The sequence below is a fragment of the Rattus norvegicus genome, chromosome 1 (assembly GCF_036323735.1).
Source record: "Rattus norvegicus strain BN/NHsdMcwi chromosome 1, GRCr8, whole genome shotgun sequence".
Classification (NCBI taxonomy): Eukaryota; Metazoa; Chordata; class Mammalia; order Rodentia; family Muridae; genus Rattus; species Rattus norvegicus.
In genome coordinates this window covers 236882333-236899011 of record NC_086019.1, presented here as the reverse complement: position 1 = coordinate 236899011, position 16679 = coordinate 236882333, and the positions used below count along the sequence as shown (strand labels likewise).

The window sequence follows — 16679 nt, the reverse complement described above, 5'->3', positions numbered from 1 at the left end:
TCGGGAGTACCAGCCTGGTCACAAGCTACATGAGTCTCAATAATAACTAATGAGCTGACAAAAAAAATTAGGTAATTGATACATCGATATGAAAAAAATCACACACTAGGCCTTGGTGGTGTATGCTTTTAATCTCAGCATTTGGAAGTCAGAAGCAGGCTTTGAGTTCAAGGCCAGCCTGGTCTACAAGAGTGGGTTCCAGGAAAACCAAAGCTACACAGAGAAACCTTGTCTCAGAAAAGACAGAGAGAGAGAGAGAGAGAGAGAGAGAGAGAGAGAGAGAAAAGAAAGAGAGAAAAAAAGAAAGAAAGAAAGAAAGAAAGAGAGAAAGAAAGAAAGAAAGAAGAGAAAGAGGAAGGAAGGAAGAAAAGAAAGAAGCAAGTATGGGCTGGAGAGATGGCTCAGCGGTTAAGAGCACTGACTGCTCTTCCAGAGGTCCTGAGTTCAATTCCCAGCAACCACATGGTGGCTCACAACCATCTGTAAAGAGATCCGATGCCCTCTTCTGGTGTGTCTGAAGACAGCTACAGTGTACTTATATATAATAAATAAATCTTAAAAAAACAATTTAAAAAAAAAAGAAAGAAGCAAGTAGTATCATTGGAGAAACTCAGGCCCTTTGTAATTTACTCTGTATATTCTTTTGAGAGTTTGAAAACTCAAAAAACAAACAAAAACTAAATAGAGGATAAGGGAGATGGCTCAGTGGGTAGGAAAAAAGTGCTATGCAAGCCTGAAGGCTCCCTGGAGCTCTCCTCAAAAGCCCGGTTCGGTAGTGTGCACCTGTAACCCCAGCACTCCCACAGAGCATGGAAAGGAGAGACAGAACAGGCTGGAAGCTTGCAGGCTAGCTAACCTAGAATACGCAGTACAGTGGCAGAAAGGACCGGCCCCGCTTTAAGTGAATTGAGGGCATTTAATACACAGACATCAACCCAACAAAAATTGCTTTTACTTTTTTAAAATCCTTCCACTACTTTCAAGCTTAATGAAAACTAATTAACTTACCATCCATTATGAGTGTTGAAGTAAAATATAATTAGGACTACATAATAGGTATAGTTCAAGATAAAGATTCTTAGCAATGCTACATGGACTCAATAGGTTTTCTATATATATGTGTATACATGTGTAATGTGTGTGTGTACATTTGTGTATATATGTGTAGCGATAGAAATCATAGGAAAGAGGTCATGAATCTGTAAAAGAGTGGGGTAGGGATATGGATGAGGAAGGGAAGGGATGGAGTGATATAATTAACAGAACTCGTGTCTGAAGTTCTTAAAAAACAAACTTTATAGTTTGACAAATACAGACATATATTTGTTCATTTTATTTTCTGCTGAGAAGATCGCTTAGTTTGTAAGATGCCTGCCACACGAGCTTGAGACTTTGGAACCCCAGAGTCCACGCATAATGGTAAGGTGTGGAAGCACATTAACTCCAGAACTGAGCAGTGGACACGGGTGGGTATTTGAGGCTCCCTGGCCGATTAGCCAAACCAATGAACTCAGGGTTTGCTGAGAGACTGTCAAAAAAACCTACCCAACACTGACCTCAGTCCTCACAAATACATAACCACGGAGAGAGAGAAGTGGAGGGAGGAGAGAGAGAGAAACTTTACAATGTGTTACTGTGGGATCCCTTTAGAACACAGAGCACCGTGGTTAACATTGTCCAGCAGAAGCAAGTTGTTTTAAACCTGTAACGGGATCCTTTCTGAACAGCCCATAACATCTGTGGCAATTCTGCACAGCTCACACTGGCCAATAGGTTGCTTTTAAAAGCTGAAGAGTAGTTTGAAAGCTAGCTGCGTTTCATTTTAGGAAGCAGGAGAAAGTCAGAAGAGGTGGCTGCATTGTTAAAAGTGCTCCCTGCTCCTTCAGAGAACTCATTTAGTTCCGGCACGCACAGGAGGCAGCTCAAAGCCTCCTGTAACTCCGACTCCAGGGAATCTAACAGTTTCCGGCTTCAGCAGGAATCAGCATGCAAATGCACATACATAAATGTGGGCACACATAAAGATAAAAATTTCTTTGCAAATCAGAGGCTCCCTGGTCATCCAGGTGAGTTCACCCCTCAAAACAATGCTAACAATGATGATTTAATGGCATTGCCACTGGGACAGATAATATACGTTGAGATATTTATTGACGCTTTTCCAAGGTTAATATTTCTCACCATTCCTCGCCACCCTTCTGCTTGCCCTGCCAAGAATTTAACCCTGGCCTGTTAGTATAGCTGTACATTCTATAGCATTCTAAAGCAAAACATGGGCATCTACTCAGCCTTAAAGCGAAAGCATGAAGGAAACTTTCAGAATTCTTAGCAGCTTCTCGGCTCTCAGGGTGAATATGGTGGTGGCGAGTGGTCTGAAGAGAGCTTCTCATAGGCAGGTGGAGCGTTGGGAACCTGTGAGGAGGAGAGAGGAGCAGCATGTAGACTTGGCAGCGGTGTGCATGGTCTGGGGGGGGAGGGGCAAGGCAGTTTGCATTGCATTTATGCTTTCCCTGTGGACTGAAGCTTCTAAACGTTTGTACAGATTTTTTCCTCCAATGGAGTAATTGTTAAATTTTACCAACTTGTATACTGAAATGTTGGAGGGAAGAGAAAGAGACAAAGATATTCCCAAAATTGAAAAGTGTATTTATGCTCAGATTGTCCCTCAGAATCTCCAAGTCCTAATGAAATAATTGGGTTTTATTTATTTAGCCATCTTGTTTATGGGGGCAGCACCGGTGCCATAGCCATGTGGAGGTCGGAGGACCATTGCGGGGGATGGGTTCTCTCCTTGGTTCAGGTGGGTCTCAGGGACCAACCTCAAAGTTGTCAGGCCTAGCAGCCCTGAGGCAACTCACCTACCCATGGATTCTGGAATCCTGAGTACCACTCAACAAACACTTCATCTTCACCACATGGGTCCCTGTTAGTTGTGTCTAAAAGCACATGTAGGACTTGGGGGAGGGGCATTGATGATACACATCATTAAAAGGCAGAGTCAGAGAGGCACTTGGACCTACCAGCTGAGCACAGTGTGCCAATCATTCAGCTAAGGAGTTTTCTCCAGGGGAAAAACCAAGGCATAAAAACAGCACTTGCCCTAGCTCACAAACAGGAAGTCATGGCGCTGAGACACAGCCCCGCTGTCTGACTCCAGAATCAACGCCATGCATTACTTTGATATGCCTAAGGTACAGGAGTGAATGCAGCAGAAATGCATGCAAGTTCCGTGCAGAACTTAAATGCCCAGTAACCTTTTCCCAACTAGGGTTTCAAGTGTTAAACACATGTGGTTGTGGCTCAGCTCTACAGGGGAAAATGTTCCCCTGTCTCTGACATGTAGGACTCTCATTGGCTGTAAAATCTAAGTAAAAGAGGACACAGCTTTAAAAAAAAAAAAAACATTTCCCATGTTTGTTTTTGTTTGTTTGTAAAATATACAAAACAAGAATTACCGTTCTGACCTGAACGGGGGAGGGGCAGGTGTGTGGCTCGCATCCAGGGCCTCCTGCATGCAAAGCAAGGGCTATCTTTGAGCTCAGATGCTAGTCCTAATCGTGAGCATTGCCATAGGTCAGTAACAGTTTAGTGACACTGAGTAGACTCAAGATTATGCTTTAGTAGAAATCACTTTGTTTACTTGGGCTGAAAGCAGCTGACATGAAAGTGCCCAGATGCACAATGGCCACATACCACAGGTTGGTGGTTTTTTTCTTGAGAAGACAGTCGGCTGTCTTGGTGATCAAGACTCTCACATAAGCATCTTTCCCTGGAGGTATTTTGAGTACCAGCATGACGCCTTTTGTCCTGAAATATAACGTCATAAGAATGAATAAAATGATAATAATGATAATAATAATATAACTGAGTCTATTAAAGAAAAAGGAAACAACGGTTTGAAATGGATATTAAGGCTGGAGAAATGGCTCAGTGGTTAAGAGCACTGGCTACTCCACCAGAAGACCCAGGTTCAGTTCCCAACCCCACAAGGCAGTTCATAACCGTCTGTAACTCCAGTTTCAAGGGATTCTACACTCCACACAGACATACATGCAGACAAAACACCAGAACACATGAAATGAAAATATTCTTTTTTTTTTTTTTTTTTTTTCGGAGCTGGGGACCGAACCCAGGGCCTTGCGCTTCCTAGGTAAGCGCTCTACCACTGAGCTAAATCCCCAGCCCCGAAATGAAAATATTCTTAAAAAATCTATACAAATAAAAATGGGTATTAAGCTAGCTGCTTCCGCTTATTGGCGGGGCGTCCTCACACCACTCCCTCACTCTGTTCATTCCAGTCCTGAGATCTGCAGTAGCTAGATGATACAACCCACTTCTCGAGAGTTGTCAGGACTGACTGAAGTGCCAGGCACCACACTGTCACTAACTGTGGAATCCGGAAGAGGAGACTGGATCTACAAAGTGAACAGATGGGCTCGACAGACGTCTCAGTGGTGAAGAGCTTCCGCTGCTCTTCCAAAGGACCCAGGTTTGTTCCCAGCTCTGGCTTCATGGCTCACGACTGCCTAACACTCCAGTTCCAGGGGATCCAGTGCCCTCTTCTGGCTTCTGCATTCATGTGGTATACTTTCATACATGCGTGCAGACACTCATAGGCAGCATAGGAAATAGAATCTTAAAAAAAAATAAGAAAGAATATAATAGAAAGGAAAAGCTAGGCAAGACGCTATACTTGTATAATTCTGGCACCGGGAAAGCCAAAGCAAGGGGACCATTAGTCTGAGCTGGCTTGGGCTACACAATAAGAACTCCCTTAGAAAATGTAGGATGATGTCATGGAGGTGAAGGTACAAAATAGAACGGGGCCTGTCATTGGATGAGAAGGAAGGATGGGCGGGAGAAAAGTTTTAGAGAGAAGAGGAGACTGGAGCAAGGAGAAAGAGAAGCAGCAGAGAGAACATGGAGACGGATGTTAAGATTCCTCTCCGCACATTTACAGGTCGTTATGAATATTCTTAAGGGATGGATGTGTACAGGGCTTTGTATGTCTAGGTGGACAATTATATCTTATCAACTGGATCAGAGGTCATTGTGTTGTGTGTTCCTTCATGTGGAGATTTAATTGAATTCAAGAGAGTTTGTGGTGGCTGGAGACGTGTATGTCTGGCGTGGTGGCAGCCTGCCTTGGGAACCAGATGAGTAGAGAGATTGTTGCCAGGCTCAGAGAGAAGCCATCGGCAGTGTGATACGGGATGGAGCAAAGCAGATGAGAGGCTTTGCTGACTCAGATGAAGAAGATATCTTCAGGCACTGTGGTGCCGGATCTAGTGCGGGACAAAAGACAGAATTTATTATAATTTTACAGCAACACGAAAAGAAATGAGAAAAGAAACCAACTTGTAAACTAAAAGAGACCATGTACTCCCCGAGTCAGTTTTAGCATTTTTGAGCAGCTGCAGGAAACAGCTAAGACATCGTGCTTGCTGCACCATGTCTCGCCTACAGCACACTTACCTGATATACAACTACACAAGTACCACACTTAGCTAAAATTCTTAGGCTAGAGATTGCTGACCAGGCTTTCCAGGAGACCTGAACACCTCAAAACAAGGTTTTAGTGTTAACTCAAATAACATGGCCTGAGAAGGTGGCTCGGCCAGTAGAAGTTCTTCTAGTCTAATATCTGGAACTCATACAGAAGGCCAAACACTGCAGTGTGCATCCGTAGCCCCCAGTGCCCCTGCAGTGACATGGTACACAGAGGCAGAAGAGTCATCCAGAGGCTCACTGTCCAATTAGCCTGAAACACACAGAGCTCAGGCAGGAACAAGAGATCACCTGTCTCAACAAAGTGGAAGGCAAGAGCTGACTCCCATTGTTCTCTACCCCCCCATGAACTACATGGCTTTGGTGTGCCGGCTACCACTCACCCATGCACACCCACGCCACGCAAGATGGAGCCCTCCCTCCTCCTTTTACATTGGAGGAGCTGAGGGGTAGAATCCATCTTCATCTTACAGAAAGTCGGAAACTCTGACTCCCCGATTTATAGGTAGGATGAATGTACACGTAGGAAACTGGTTACGTGTAGCATAGAAGGTCACGCTGGAATCGTATCGCCCGACCAATACAGTCAGCGTCTGCACACATAGCCACACTCTTTGTCTTCTTGAACTTGAAGGATTTAAGAGGAGGGGAATCGTTGTCAGGTGAACAATTGTGAGTTGGGTAGAAAATGAGTCCCAACACGCTAACCTGAAACACCTGCTCAATGTGGTTTTGACACAAATGAACTTCTATTCTTTAAATGGAGAGATGGGGCTGGAGAGGTGGCCCTGCAGCTAGGACCATTATTTAGAGAAATCCTAAATTCCACTTCCATTTCCAGAACCTACATTTGCTGGTTCACAACTGTCTGTACCTCCAACCCCAGGAAGACCCTCTTCTGGCCTCTATGGACAACAGGCCCTCTCATGCACATACTGACCAACACACACACACACACACACACACACACACACACACACAAACACATATACACACATACACACACATATACACATACAAACACATACACACACATACACATACACGTACATATACACATACACACACATACACACATACACACACATACACACACAAACACATACACACATACACATACACACACATACACACACATACACATATACACACACACACATATACACACAATTTAAAATATGAAATTTAAAAATGAAGACATGCTAAATAAAAACTAATAAACATTTGCTGCCATATTTTTGCCATGACTAGACGTTGTGTTTTATAAAACATCAGCAGAGCACCTGGGTGGGACCATGCTGAAGTGTTCCCCCTGAGAAGTCAAGCCATGAGACAGACCTAATATAAAGATTTATTGGCAGGAAGGGAAAGGGGGGAGAGAAAGGGAAGGGAGAGAGGAGGAGGGGGAGAGGAGGAAGGGGAGAGGGAGAGGGGGAAGAAAGGAGGGAGGGAGGGAGGGAGGGAGAGGAAGAGAGAGGAGAGGAGAGGAGAGGAGAGAATGGAGGGAGGGAGGAAGGGAGAGAGAGAGAGAGAAGAGAGAGAGAGAATAGTTTGACGGGGGAGGGGCAGTAACAAGCCATTCTTATATACTAGCCTGGTACCTGGTTGTTGCTAGGTAACTGTTGGTCAGAGCCTAGAGGAAATGCTAACATTAGATTTAGAATAGAGCCAGTGAGGTTTGGAAAAATTAATATCTGAGGTTACAAAGCAAGTCAGTGGTGAACAATGAAGCTAAGTCCTGGTGCCCTGCAACCTTGTGACTTCTACTTTATTTTGATATAGCCCTGGTCATCTTGGAACTTGCTCTGTCGAACTGGCTGGTCTCAAACAGAGATCCACCTGCCTCTGCTTCCCAGGTATGGGGATTAAGGAAGCTTGTCGCTGCTACCAGGTCCATGTGACGTTTATGTGCCTGTTTTCTAAAGGGGACGATGAAGGGGAAGACCAACTAGTAAATAACTAAGTACAAAGAGTGTCACCACTCCCTGCCAGAGGGACACATGTGGAACTGAATGGCAGAAGCTAAAGTCCTTCCCCTACTCAGCATGCATAGTGGCAGGTATCCTGTGGGCGGGGCTCTAGGCTGAAGGCTATCCTCGGCTTTCCCACAGGTTACTTGGAGTGCACTTTAGTATGAACTTACTAGAGGACTCTGCTTGGTGATGTGTGGGTTCCAAGGTGCCTTGCCTCTTTGGATTACATTCTGAACCCTCTACTAAAAAAGCACAATTAGAGAAAGTGAGACACAGACACAGCCTTTTTCCTGGCAAAGAAGCTCTGGAACTGGGACAGTAGACAGTGGGCACTCAATCAATGAATGATCTGGGCTTGGGAGGCAGCCTGGGCTCAGGGCTGAAACTTGGGCTTCTCCAGGCAGAGTTTGGATGGCTTCCGAGAAGCTTGAGCTGTGACCTGTACTGGGGGGGGGTGTTGTTCCCTTCCTCCAGAGAGGACAGAGCAAAAGTTTTCTGCAGTCTTGGGAAGTATGGGTCAGAATCTGAGAGAGTTCACACTCCTAAAAGTTTGGTCTATGTTGCCATATTTTTCCCACCAGACCTCAATGCTTTGGTTTTTTTTTTTTTTTCTTGGTTTTGTTTTTGTTTTTGTTTTTGTTTTAGTACAGTTTTTGCTATCTCTATGACAACACATTTTGTTGATTTTATGGTAATCTAATGTTGAATTGATGTGGTTGAAAGCCTGTTTGGAGATTGGGAGGGATACTTTATCCTTATTTTTTTTTTAACAGGTTCTTCCTGGTAGTCTGTGGTAGCCTGAACTCTATCCTTTTAAGTGCTAGAATTACACATAGGTGCCACCATACCTAGCAAGTGGCTTGATTGATTGCTTGATTGATGACTGATTGATGAATGTCTATAATGTCTGGTGTCTTGCCAGAATGAATATCTACGCACCATTGTGCATTCCTGGTGACTCTGGAGACCAGAAGAGGTTGACAGATTCTCTGAGACTGCAGTTTCGGAGGGCTGTGAGCCACCGTGTGGTTGCTGGGAACTGAACCTGGGTCCTGTGGAAGAGCATCGGGTGCACTTAGCTGCTGAGCCACCCTTCCCATTCAGTGGCTTTCACCTTTGAAGATTTGTTTTGGGGGTTGGGGATTTGGCTCAGTGGTAGAGCGCTTGCCTAGCAAGCGCAAGGCCCTGGGTTCGGTCCCCAGCTCCAAAAAAAAAGAAAAAAAAGATTTGTTTTTACTGGGCAGCACTTGGTTTCCCTTGGAGATCACATTTAAATTTTCCTACCTTGCTATGCCTTGCTGGCCTCAAAACACCCAGACTTTGTTTTGAAACCTATACAAACATTCAGGTTTTAAAGGCTCCCTTCCTAATGTCAGTGCTATGTCAAGTTAACATATGGTCCTTACAGGACCAATAGATAGATGGATGAGAGAAGAGTATTCAGTGGCACCTTACGCTGTGGGGGAGGATGGTTTTCTCGTGCTGGTGTGATTATCAGTAAGATGCCGGAGATCATGGGCTACTTAGTATGACAGAGATAAAGAATTCAGCCGGGACCCAACCCAGCAGGGAAGAACTGACAAGCTGAGTTTGACCCCAAACCACCACAGGGTGAAAGGAGAGAACCAACTCCAAAATGTTGTCCTCTCGTCTCCACGCCCACCATGGCATGTGCACACACATGCACATACATACACCGGCATCCCCAGAAGTTCAGAGGAAAGTTCAGAGGGGACCGTTACCCACCGTCAAGGCTCTGTATCCACTTCGTCTTCTGCAATACCAGCAGCCGATTAGCAGAGCAATCCCCAGGGCTACAACCAGGATGCCAATCCCTGCGGCCCTGGACCAGGAGACAGACATGTCCAACACAGCTCAAAAACATCACTCCAGACCTGGATGAGGCAGTAACCAACCGTCTCCCTTTTCATGATCCAGGAAAGCATCTTCTACTCCAAATCGTCTAATCTTTACACAAGGTATCTGACCAGACCTACAGCGCCAGCATCCAAGGACAGGGCCTGGTTTAGGAGCCTCTAAGTGTGGCGTACCCAAGTCCCAACTAGAAGGGCTGCCTGGGCATCTGACCCTCGTGTGGACAGTTTATTTTCTGAAGTAAAATAATCTTTTCTTCTCAACATGGCTTTATTTAAAGCATTTTTCCCAACTCAGGTCAGATAAAAACTAGAAGAGAACACTGAGCCAGTCAGGGCTGTGCTATCCAGTCATGATAATTCTCATATTAACTCTGTAGCATAGAGACCATTTATCGCCTCTGCTACACAGTGGAAGAAATAAATTCAGAGGGCTTGCCACCCGGAGCTACACGAGTCTGAGACAGGGTGTGAGCATGAGGCTATGCCTGCCCCAAACTCGGCTCTGACCCCCTGTGGTGTCAGCCGGAGTCCGAGATAGACTTGGTGCAGAGTGATACCTTCACTATCTATGTTTCTGGTCCTGAGCATCGGGACACTGTTTTGAGGCTCTAAGCCAGTCACTTGTGTCCTGTGTCCAGTGACCTCTAGGAAGCCCCAGGAACAGAGCTTGGTGTATGCATTCCTGCACAGCACTGCCAGTCAGGGAACAGCTGCCAGATACTCTCTAGTGTGAACAGAGCTGAGGACTGGACACCGTCTGTGACCGTGAACTTGCCGGACGGTGTGTACTAGACTGAGTGGCTGCAGGGGTGCAGTGGGGAATTCTTCCAGTAACATCTACCACCCTACCACCATCTCAAGGCTGTCAGGCGATCCAATGTGTCCTGTCCAACTTCATCTGAGAATCTGAGATGGAGAGACCTGGAGGGTGGCCATTCCACAGGGAAGTTCTGCCCTGATCTTGTAGGACAATCCCTTACTGTAGCCGCAGCAGCCCCAGGAACCTTTGTAGAACTGAACTGCATGGTCCAAGCTCCCTGATCCCAGGAGCTGGAACCTCCTCTGAGCACCGTTTTGTGCCAGGCCCTGTGCAGCAAACCTCCGAGCCAAGGATAATTCATGTTACAGATGCTGTCAGATGCTCAGGGCTCCAGTCAGTATGTAGAAGAACCAGAGGAGGAAATGGTCCTAGACAGCCATCATGGGAGCTCTGGGACTCAGGATGGACCTATGTCCTCTGTCCAGTGCTTTCCTGGAAGAACTGTCTCCTGAGGTAAAACTGTCACAGAGAGTGCCCAATGGCTCTTATGACTGAAGGCAGCTGACACAGTTCCCAGCATGCTCGTGCTCTAGGTTCACCCTGTACTCTCTCTTTGAGCATCTTGACACAGACAGCTGTGTTCCAGATCTTTATGCACTGTCATGCTGTACTTAGAACACACACACACACACACACACACACACACACACACGTGACTGAAAGCATAAACCATCAAAGAATTCCAGACACGCCACAGGAAGCTGCTGCATAGCCTAGCGGGCTCCCAGTCACCCTGACACCTGGAGCTGTCACATGAGATGAAATTAGAATGCAGACCCTCGGACGGCACTCCTGGCAGCGCCTCGGAATCTGAGCTTAGGCAAGCCCCCTGTATGATTTATTACCACACAAGTCTGTAAAAGCCCCTGTCTATTGAGGCTTCAGAGGGAGCTAACAGCCAACAGTGGGCAGCCCTTTTTTGACTGGCTATGGGAATTCACTTTTTATTATTACTCTTCCTCATACCACTGGCAGATTTCAAAGGAGGAGAAATATCCTCCGAGAATCTCAGAGATGTATTTCATCAATACAGATGCCTCTGCTCCCCTACATCCGACCCTCCTGTTTAAACAGGGCAACCAGATGACCCAGGGCCCTTCAGGGTGAGTCCTGATATTGATGGCCTTGTGATCTTCTTACATTCTTCACTGGCCTCTTTCGTTACCCTGCTGAAAATCATGTACCAGGCTTCAAGTACTGCACGGCTGCTTCCTTCACGGACTGAGGTAAAAAGCGTCACCGTACTGTGCTGGGGCCTCTGGTGATGCTGATGGAAATGAAGGCATCCCTGTATGCAGATTGAGCTGGAGTTTTTCTCCCACTGGAACCCAGAGGTGCTGGAACCCAGGACCTCTCTGTTCTCTCAGGAAAGATACCATAGTACTGGCTGCCGCTGAATAAGCACTTTGGTCAGGGTGTTAAAAAGAAAGCATAAGCCTTCAAGTGAGGAGGTTAGAGGGTGGTGGTGGTAATGGTGAGGAGGAAGGAGAAGGAGGAGGTGGGGGTAGGGGAGGAGGAGGAAGGAGGAGAGGAGTGTGTGTGTGTGTGTGTGTGTGTGTGTGTTGATATGCTATATATGATGGTACTAAGTCTCAGGTGCCCTTTATAAGCTGTTGTCCCCAACTCCAAATCTATCTCCCTATGCCCTGCTTTGGGGCTGCAAGCTCAGTGTCTTCTTTGCCCCTACAGTGTCTAGAGTCTCTGCACAGTCTGCTTCCCACTCTGTTCCGCATCGCCTCACCGCATCTCTTCACAATGTTAGTCTGCTCAGTTGCCAGCTGTGGGAGCCACTACCGGCTTCACCAGCCGAGAGTGTTGGCTACACACCACAGAGGAAGACTCAGCTTCAGCCTACTGAGCTGACAACACCCGCCTCCAGCTTCTGGCTGGCAGTTAGAGATACTGGTCTCTCCTCCCGGCGAATGGGATTGTGCAAACATTTGCCTTCTTTAACGCGCCAGCTTAGTGCTTCATAGGCAAACAGACCTGTATTAAATCCCAACATCACCACATCCTGCTGCACATCTCCTAGTTTCTCTAAGCTGTTCCCACACACAGCACAGCAGGCAGATGTGGGCATCATGGTGTGGGGGATAGAGAGACTGGGATTCTTGGAAAACAATGGCCCCAGCCTTCCCTTGGTTTCTCACTTTCTGATGGGGAAACACAAAGAGGATGGCGTAGCATCCTCACTTAAACAGAGGTGATGTACAGGGGTGACAAACAGAAAGAAGGGAACTGACAGGCTAAGTAAGACTCCTGGACTACTGAGAGAGAACAAAAATTCTAGTTAAGAAGAGTCTGTGGTAGCATTCTAAAGATGCGGAAACAATGTCATGTACAATGTATCTCCTACCTAAATAGAATGTTGTGGCGACAATTTACTACAATGTATCGCTTTCCCTACCCCCACCCCCAACTGGCTCTGCTGTGGAGTGGGAAATCCCCCGGGAAATGCTCCCAGCTGGACTCCATTGATGATACCTTGTTTGCTGACAGACCGTGTAAGATTTCCCAGCAACCCTTTCTACAAGAGGAGCAGATCTGCAGGGGTTTTGAGCTGATGACTCTAAGACTGTCTAAAGCATGGGTTGTCAACCTGTGGGTCACAACCTCCCCATCCCCCAGAGATTGACCAACCTTTTCACAGAAGTGGCATAACATATCCTACATATGAGATATTTACATTACCATTCATAACAGTAACAAATTTACAGTTATAAAGTAGCAATGGAAATAATCTTATGATGGGGGGTGGTCATTACAACATGAGGAACTAATATAGTGTCGGCATTAGGAATGGTAAGAACCACGGCTCTAAATGAAAGCCTGTCTGGAGTCCTTGCTCTGGTTCAGCTCAGAACACACCCTTGCCCCCTCTGGCTCCTGCAGAGTGTGTCCTGTGTTGCCCCAAGGGTACTTACATGTGCTGATGACTCCCTGTCTAACTCCCTGGACTCTAGACATTTTCAGAAATACGGAACAGTATCTCTGAGTCATCTAGTTCTTAGAAGTAATAATTTCATAAATACTTAGTACTAATTAACCCAGACGCTCAAACACCTTTCTGTAGGATGGAGCTCTCGTGCAAAAGTCATGGCCACCATCTTCCTGCAGGCTGAGACCCACACCAGTGCCCCTCACCCGCACTGGCTCTTTAGCGACTCAACCCTGTCTACACAGCACCTGCAGGAGTCTTGAGAAGAGTTGATGAGTCGGCTTGAGGAAGGAGGTGTCCAAGTCCTGGACAGATGTTTCCCAACTTGGGAACTAACAACCAAGACCCAAGAACTCGGTCAAAAATAGCAATATCTAACTTTTCTCACTTGTATCGCACCAACTGTTTGGCCCCAGAGAATTGTGGGTAAGACATTGTAGGACCTCCAGGTCTCTTGCTGATGACAGTGGTTTTTCTCTTTGAGGAAATTAAATGCTACAGAAAGTTACAGATAGGCACGTGCCGGTAGAAATCAGTAGGTCGTGTCTGCAAATGGCAAACTGGAAACCCCAGAGGTTTGTTCTATAACTTACTCTTCAGCAGTGATATAAGAGTGGCTGTGCCCCTTCCTGGGATAACCGAAGTGAACTTCTTCTCGGGGCATTGTGTGAACTCAGAGCACAGGACACCTAAAGGAAGGGCACATGGGCATTGCTTAGTATATCCAAAACATCCTCACACATCTCACAGAAACACAGAGACTGTTCCCAGGGTGGGTATCAGCTAGCCAGCCCTCTGCATCCACCCTGTGGGGATTCGCATATCCTCTCATTAATTCTAAGAGCTTCAAAATAGCTTAGGCTCTGACACCTACTTATGGGAAAACCAAGTTCTAAGAAAAGACTACAAAAGAAACAACACTTTAAAATTGAGTTATCAGGTGGGGAGTGTCTTCCCTGGCCTTTAGTTTGACTCTATAAAAATCTAGAGAGAGGATTTTAGTCATTCTGTCTTGACCTTTGCTGGCCTAGAGTATCAGTGGGTAAAACAAGAGGTGGGGCTGGAAGGGTGAGTCAGATGTAGGCTACATGAGCCTGGCAAACTGACTTACCAGAGTGTGAGCCCTAGAAACCCTAGTATGGGTGGGAAGAACACTTTATGGCATTGTCTATTGAGTCCCCCATGTGCGTTTGTCACACACACACAGTGTGTGATAATTTTTTAAAAAATAAAAGAAGCTGATTGAAGGTGGCACACACCTTTAATCTCAGCACTTTCAAGGCAGAGCCAGAGGCAGGGGAATCTCTGAGTTTGAGGCCAGCCTGGTCTACAGAGTGAGTTCCAGGACAGCCAAGACTACACAGAGAAACCCTATCTCAAAAAACAAAAACAAACAACAACAATAAACAACAACAACAACACACACACACACACACACACACACACACACACACACACAGAAGTTGACAGTGTTCAATGAGAAGTGTTTCTCAGGGCACCCAGACCATGCCTGGCCAGGGTATATGTGATAGTGACAGAGCACATCTTCCAAACCCACTTTGAACAAAGTACTCTGTTGTTGGCCAAGTACACATCACCCAAGACAGACTGAGGAAGCCAGGACCTCCGTTGATCTATCCAGTCTCAGCTAGGAATTGAAAAACTTTTCTTTTTTTTCTTTTTCTTTCTTTCGGTTTTTGTTTTTTTTTTCTTTTGTTTTTGTTTTTTTTTTTTTTGTTGTTTTTTTAGACAGTCTTAGTGCGTGCACTCCTCTGGCTGTCTTAGAACACAATATGTAGACTAGGCTGGCCTTGAATTTGTATAGATCTGTGTGCTTCTGCTTCCCAGGTACTGGAATTAATTAAAGGTGTGTGCCACTACACCCAAACCAAAAAACACTTTTCAAAAACCCAAAGTGTGCATAAATGGATAATAACAAGAATCTCATGGACTTCAGTGACCATAATTACTGTGAGCTCAGTGAAAGACAATAACAGAAGCTTCAGCCCTTGTCATTGTGGTTGGGTTTTTGCTTTGTCTGTTTGTCTGTCTGTTTTTATTATGATTATTATTGTTATTATAAATTTTAAGGGTCTACCCCCATGGAATTTCATTAATTAGCTCCAATTTGAAGAACAGGGATAATAGGAGGGCAAAACCACGATTCCCTTGAGCCCAGAATGTGACTCCTTCCACAGGGGACATTCTGCATGCAATCCACAGTTGAACTTCAGGATCACCCGAGGTGGGCAGGGTAAGATGAGCCCTGCGTTGACAGACAAGAGACTGAATTAACTCTGCATTAACTGTTTCTGTGCCTATCTACCTCAAGCTCAGCACCTGGCAAACAGTTACAGGATAAGTGTACCTCACCCCAGTGAAGCCAACAGAAGTCCCTTTGGTTGACAGACTAATTGTAGTGTAAAGAGGTTCCTGTCACCACCAGCCCACACATCCATATCCTTGGCAACCTTGGAGGAATGAGAAAGAATCTAAGAGACTTTGAACTCCAAAGGTGAAATGGTTACAAACATGGAAACTCTGCAGCCACTTGAACTTCGATAAGACTGCGGGCAGAGGCATCCACCAAGCCCTTTTCTGAAAGAACAGGACAGTGTACCATTAACAAGAAGCCAGCGCTCTTACCTTCCTTGAGGAGCAGTCCTCCCTGCTGACTGACGGACTGTGTGTATGTGAAGACGGCTTCTCTGGCTGTTAATCTTAAAAAAAAAAAAAAAACCTTTTTTTTCCATTCTGGATCTTGAGTCTCATGATAGTCATGAGTTTTGGATTCCTAATGGGTTGTCTGTGACTGCTTGTTTGGCATGAAAGAAACCAACGTCGTTCTACCCTTTAGGGAAAAAAAAAAAAAAAAAAAAAAAAAAAGAACAGAGCCCTTGATGGCCTGTGCTTTCCCCAGTCCCAACTCTGCCCCAGGCAAGCCATTCCATTTTAAGTTGCCAGGTAAATTACAGGGTACCCAGTTCAACTTACATTTCAAATAAACAAGTGTTTTTGTCATGTGCCTAATGTAATACTTCTACTCTAAAAATTCCTCCTCTGTGGAATGCTCAGCTCCAAGTGCAGCTTGAGTGTCACATGCATGCCAGGCTCTGAGCTCTTTCAGGAAGAGGAGGTTATGGTAGTGAGAGTGGGTGGCCGACTTCAAGGAGACACAGCAGGGCAGTTGCTCATCAGAAACTCACAGCACAAGACCTTCTTAAGATCAAAGGAGACAAAACCCCTCCCCTAGCTGTAGAGCTGTCCTTTGATAGATACTGGAAGAGGAGAAAGTGGAAGGGACCACATTCCAGGGTAGGTCCCACTCCTGAGAGCAGTTTAGCAACACAAGCTGAACTTCAGGAGTGAAGAAGAGGAGAAGGGGGGGAGGAAGATGAGGAGGAGGAAGAGGAAGAAGAGGAGGAGGAGAATTCAAAGTTGAGTGAGTAGGGAGGGGGTGAGTCCCTAAAGGTAGAGAAGGGATGTCGCACACACAAAAAAAAATACATTGTATGAAATTCTCAAAACTTTAAATAAAATTTTATTTTTAAAAGTTTCAAAAA

General features: G+C 45.7%; 1 protein-coding gene across 2 annotated transcripts; it reads right to left on the bottom strand.

Moving 5' to 3' along the window:
- Window positions 1–1318: 1318 nt before the first annotated feature.
- Window positions 1319–15937, bottom strand: Mlana (melan-A). Of its 2 annotated transcripts, NM_001106348.1 has the most exons (5): window positions 15763–15937; window positions 13710–13805; window positions 9228–9324; window positions 3694–3807; window positions 2132–2412 (listed from the first exon to the last, which is right to left on the bottom strand). In NM_001106348.1, exons 2-5 carry the CDS (start codon window positions 13778–13780, stop codon window positions 2344–2346), a joined length of 351 nt encoding a protein of 116 aa, NP_001099818.1. In that variant the 5' UTR covers window positions 13781–13805; window positions 15763–15937; the 3' UTR covers window positions 2132–2343. The 2 variants fall into 2 exon arrangements, with proteins under 2 accessions (XP_063143108.1, NP_001099818.1); XM_063287038.1 differs by lacking the exon at window positions 15763–15937 and having other exon boundaries at window positions 1319–2412; window positions 13710–14138.
- Window positions 15938–16679: the final 742 nt, after the last annotated feature.

Coding starts and splice junctions, on each gene's coding strand:
- Mlana (NM_001106348.1), bottom strand. CDS start 13,780: ATGCCCCGAGAAGAAGTTCACTTCGGTTATCCCAGGAAGGGGCACAGC. Junction 9,325..13,709: donor TCTTATATCACTGCTGAAGA/GTAAGTTATAGA, acceptor CTCCTGGTCCAG/GGCCGCAGGGATTGGCATCC. Junction 3,808..9,227: donor GTGGATACAGAGCCTTGACG/GTGGGTAACGGT, acceptor GTTATATTTCAG/GACAAAAGGCGTCATGCTGG.